The sequence below is a fragment of the Pogoniulus pusillus genome, chromosome Z, assembly GCF_015220805.1.
Source record: "Pogoniulus pusillus isolate bPogPus1 chromosome Z, bPogPus1.pri, whole genome shotgun sequence".
NCBI classification, from domain to species: Eukaryota; Metazoa; Chordata; class Aves; order Piciformes; family Lybiidae; genus Pogoniulus; species Pogoniulus pusillus.
The window spans coordinates 41,805,704-41,807,681 of record NC_087309.1 but is presented as its reverse complement, the minus strand read 5'-3'; the positions used below and the strand labels follow the sequence as shown (position 1 = coordinate 41,807,681).

At 47.4% G+C, this 1,978-nt stretch overlaps 1 protein-coding gene across 1 annotated transcript; it reads left to right on the top strand.

Moving 5' to 3' along the window:
* Positions 1–1,287: 1,287 nt before the first annotated feature.
* On the top strand, positions 1,288–1,978 carry LOC135193201 (cytochrome c oxidase subunit 4 isoform 1, mitochondrial-like). The gene has a single exon (XM_064176745.1). The coding sequence runs from the start codon at positions 1,326–1,328 to the stop codon at positions 1,740–1,742; it is 417 nt and encodes a 138-aa protein (XP_064032815.1). The 5' UTR covers positions 1,288–1,325; the 3' UTR covers positions 1,743–1,978.

The window sequence follows — 1,978 nt, the reverse complement described above, 5'->3', positions numbered from 1 at the left end:
TGTCCGAGGGGTGGTATCTGCTGAAGGTCCTGGTCACACCTACTGGGTAATGCAAGAGAATGGTGAAATTCAATGTATTCCACAGAGAAATTTAACCTTAGCTGAGAGAGTTTAAATTCAGTGTATAATACAAGTTGTTAGGAGTTTTCTGTTCTAGGTACCATCGGCGCCCAACACTGGAAGAATCTACAAGAGAATCTACAGTACGTGAGCACAAACCCAATGTCACCTGGGAGACCCTGTTCTGAGCTTTTGAATCACCTACATCTGATTGAAGTGTGAACTGAACTTGTATATATTGTTTTAGTGTAAATATTGGTTTAGATTAGATTGGATAATTCTCAGCGATACTCTGAGCGAAGTAGACAAGGGGTGGATTGTGCTAGTTTGAAGCAAGCTAGAATGTTTTGGTAAAAGAACTAGATAATGGGCAGTGAAATGAAGACAATCGTGTCTCCTTCTCTCACAGTCACACTGAGAGCTCTGGGAAGAAGAAGTAAACATTTGATACCATTCTCCATTTTGTCTCTCACTTTGCTTCTGGGCTTTGATGAAGCTGCATCTCGTTAACCTTGCTGCCACTAACCTTGCTCCCTAACCTCTTGGCTGCACCTCTCTTCTTTCTGAGAACTGGGGTAAGGTTGAGAGGGCAAGGGGAGGTGTTGGGGTGGTTTGAGAACCCCTCCTGGGGACTCAGATTTCTGGGGGGGAGTTGTACTTTTGTATTGTGTATCCTTTGTATATTTCTGTATATAACTGTACATATTGTAAATAGCTGCTTGTATATTGTGCTGCTTGTAAATAAATAGCTTCATTTATATTCCTGGAGGCCCGTCTGAGTTAGCTGGGTACCTACAAAGTGTGGGGGGGTGGGTTAAGAGCCCAAACCATCACAGGAGGGTCTCCCTGTCTGGTGTGTGCATGTGTCAGAGTGAGGAGGGTCTCTCTGTCTGGGTTGTGCATGTGTCAGAGTGAGGAGGGGCTCTCTCTCTGGTGTATGCATGTGTCAGAGTGAGGAGGGTCTCTGTGTCTGGGTTGTGCATGTGTCAGAATGAGGAAGGGCTCTCTCTCTGGTGTGTGCATATGCCGGTGAGGAGGGTCTCTGTCTGGTGTATGCACTTGTCAGAGCAGTGCATGTGTCAGTGGGGCAGCATCTGGAGCAGTGTGGGTGTGCAAGTGAGTGTGTGAGTGTGTGAGTGTTGGTCATGACCCAAATGGATATGCTGCAAGGTTGTGATGAGGCCACAGAGTTGAGGGGTGTAGATCTGCGCTTCCGCCCGGCGGTGCCTTCTGGTAGCAGCCTGGCATAGAGGACGGTCGCCAGGATGTTGGCTTCAAGAGCATTCAGCCTTGTCGGGAAGAGAGCCCTTTCCACCTCCATCTGCCTGAGAGCACATGGACATGCTGGTGTTGTCAAAGCAGAGGATTTCCACCTTCCAGCCTATATTGACTGTCGTGATCTTCCCCTGCCTGAAGTGGCCTTTGTGAAGGACCTCTCTGTTCAGCAGAAGGCGCTGAAGGAGAAGGAAAAGGCATCTTGGACTGCTCTATCCATCGATGAGAAAGTTGAATTGTATCGCATCAAATTTAACGAGACCTACGCAGAAATGAACAAAGGAACAAACAAGTGGAAGAACGTCCTTGGAGGGGTGCTCTTCTTCCTTGGGTTAACCGGCCTCATCCTCATCTGGCAGAAACATTTCATGTACGGCCCAATCCCGCACACCTTCTCCGATGAATAGGTGGCAGCGCAGACAAAGAGGATGCTGGACATGAGGATGAATCCCGTGGAAGGCATCTCTTCCAAGTGGGATTACAAGAAGAATGAATGGAAGAAGTGAAGCAACTCAGTGGAACCTGCTCTGCTTGAAAACAAAATGATTCCATCACCCGTGTGTGACCTCGTTGCTCGTGTACTGGAACAGCCTCTCCATCTACATAGATGCTAATAAATGTCTGGTTGACTTGAAAAAAAAAA

What these genes read in the sequence shown, in the direction of transcription:
- LOC135193201 (XM_064176745.1), top strand. Translation starts at nt 1,326, where the DNA reads ATGTTGGCTTCAAGAGCATTCAGCCTTGTCGGGAAGAGAGCCCTTTCC.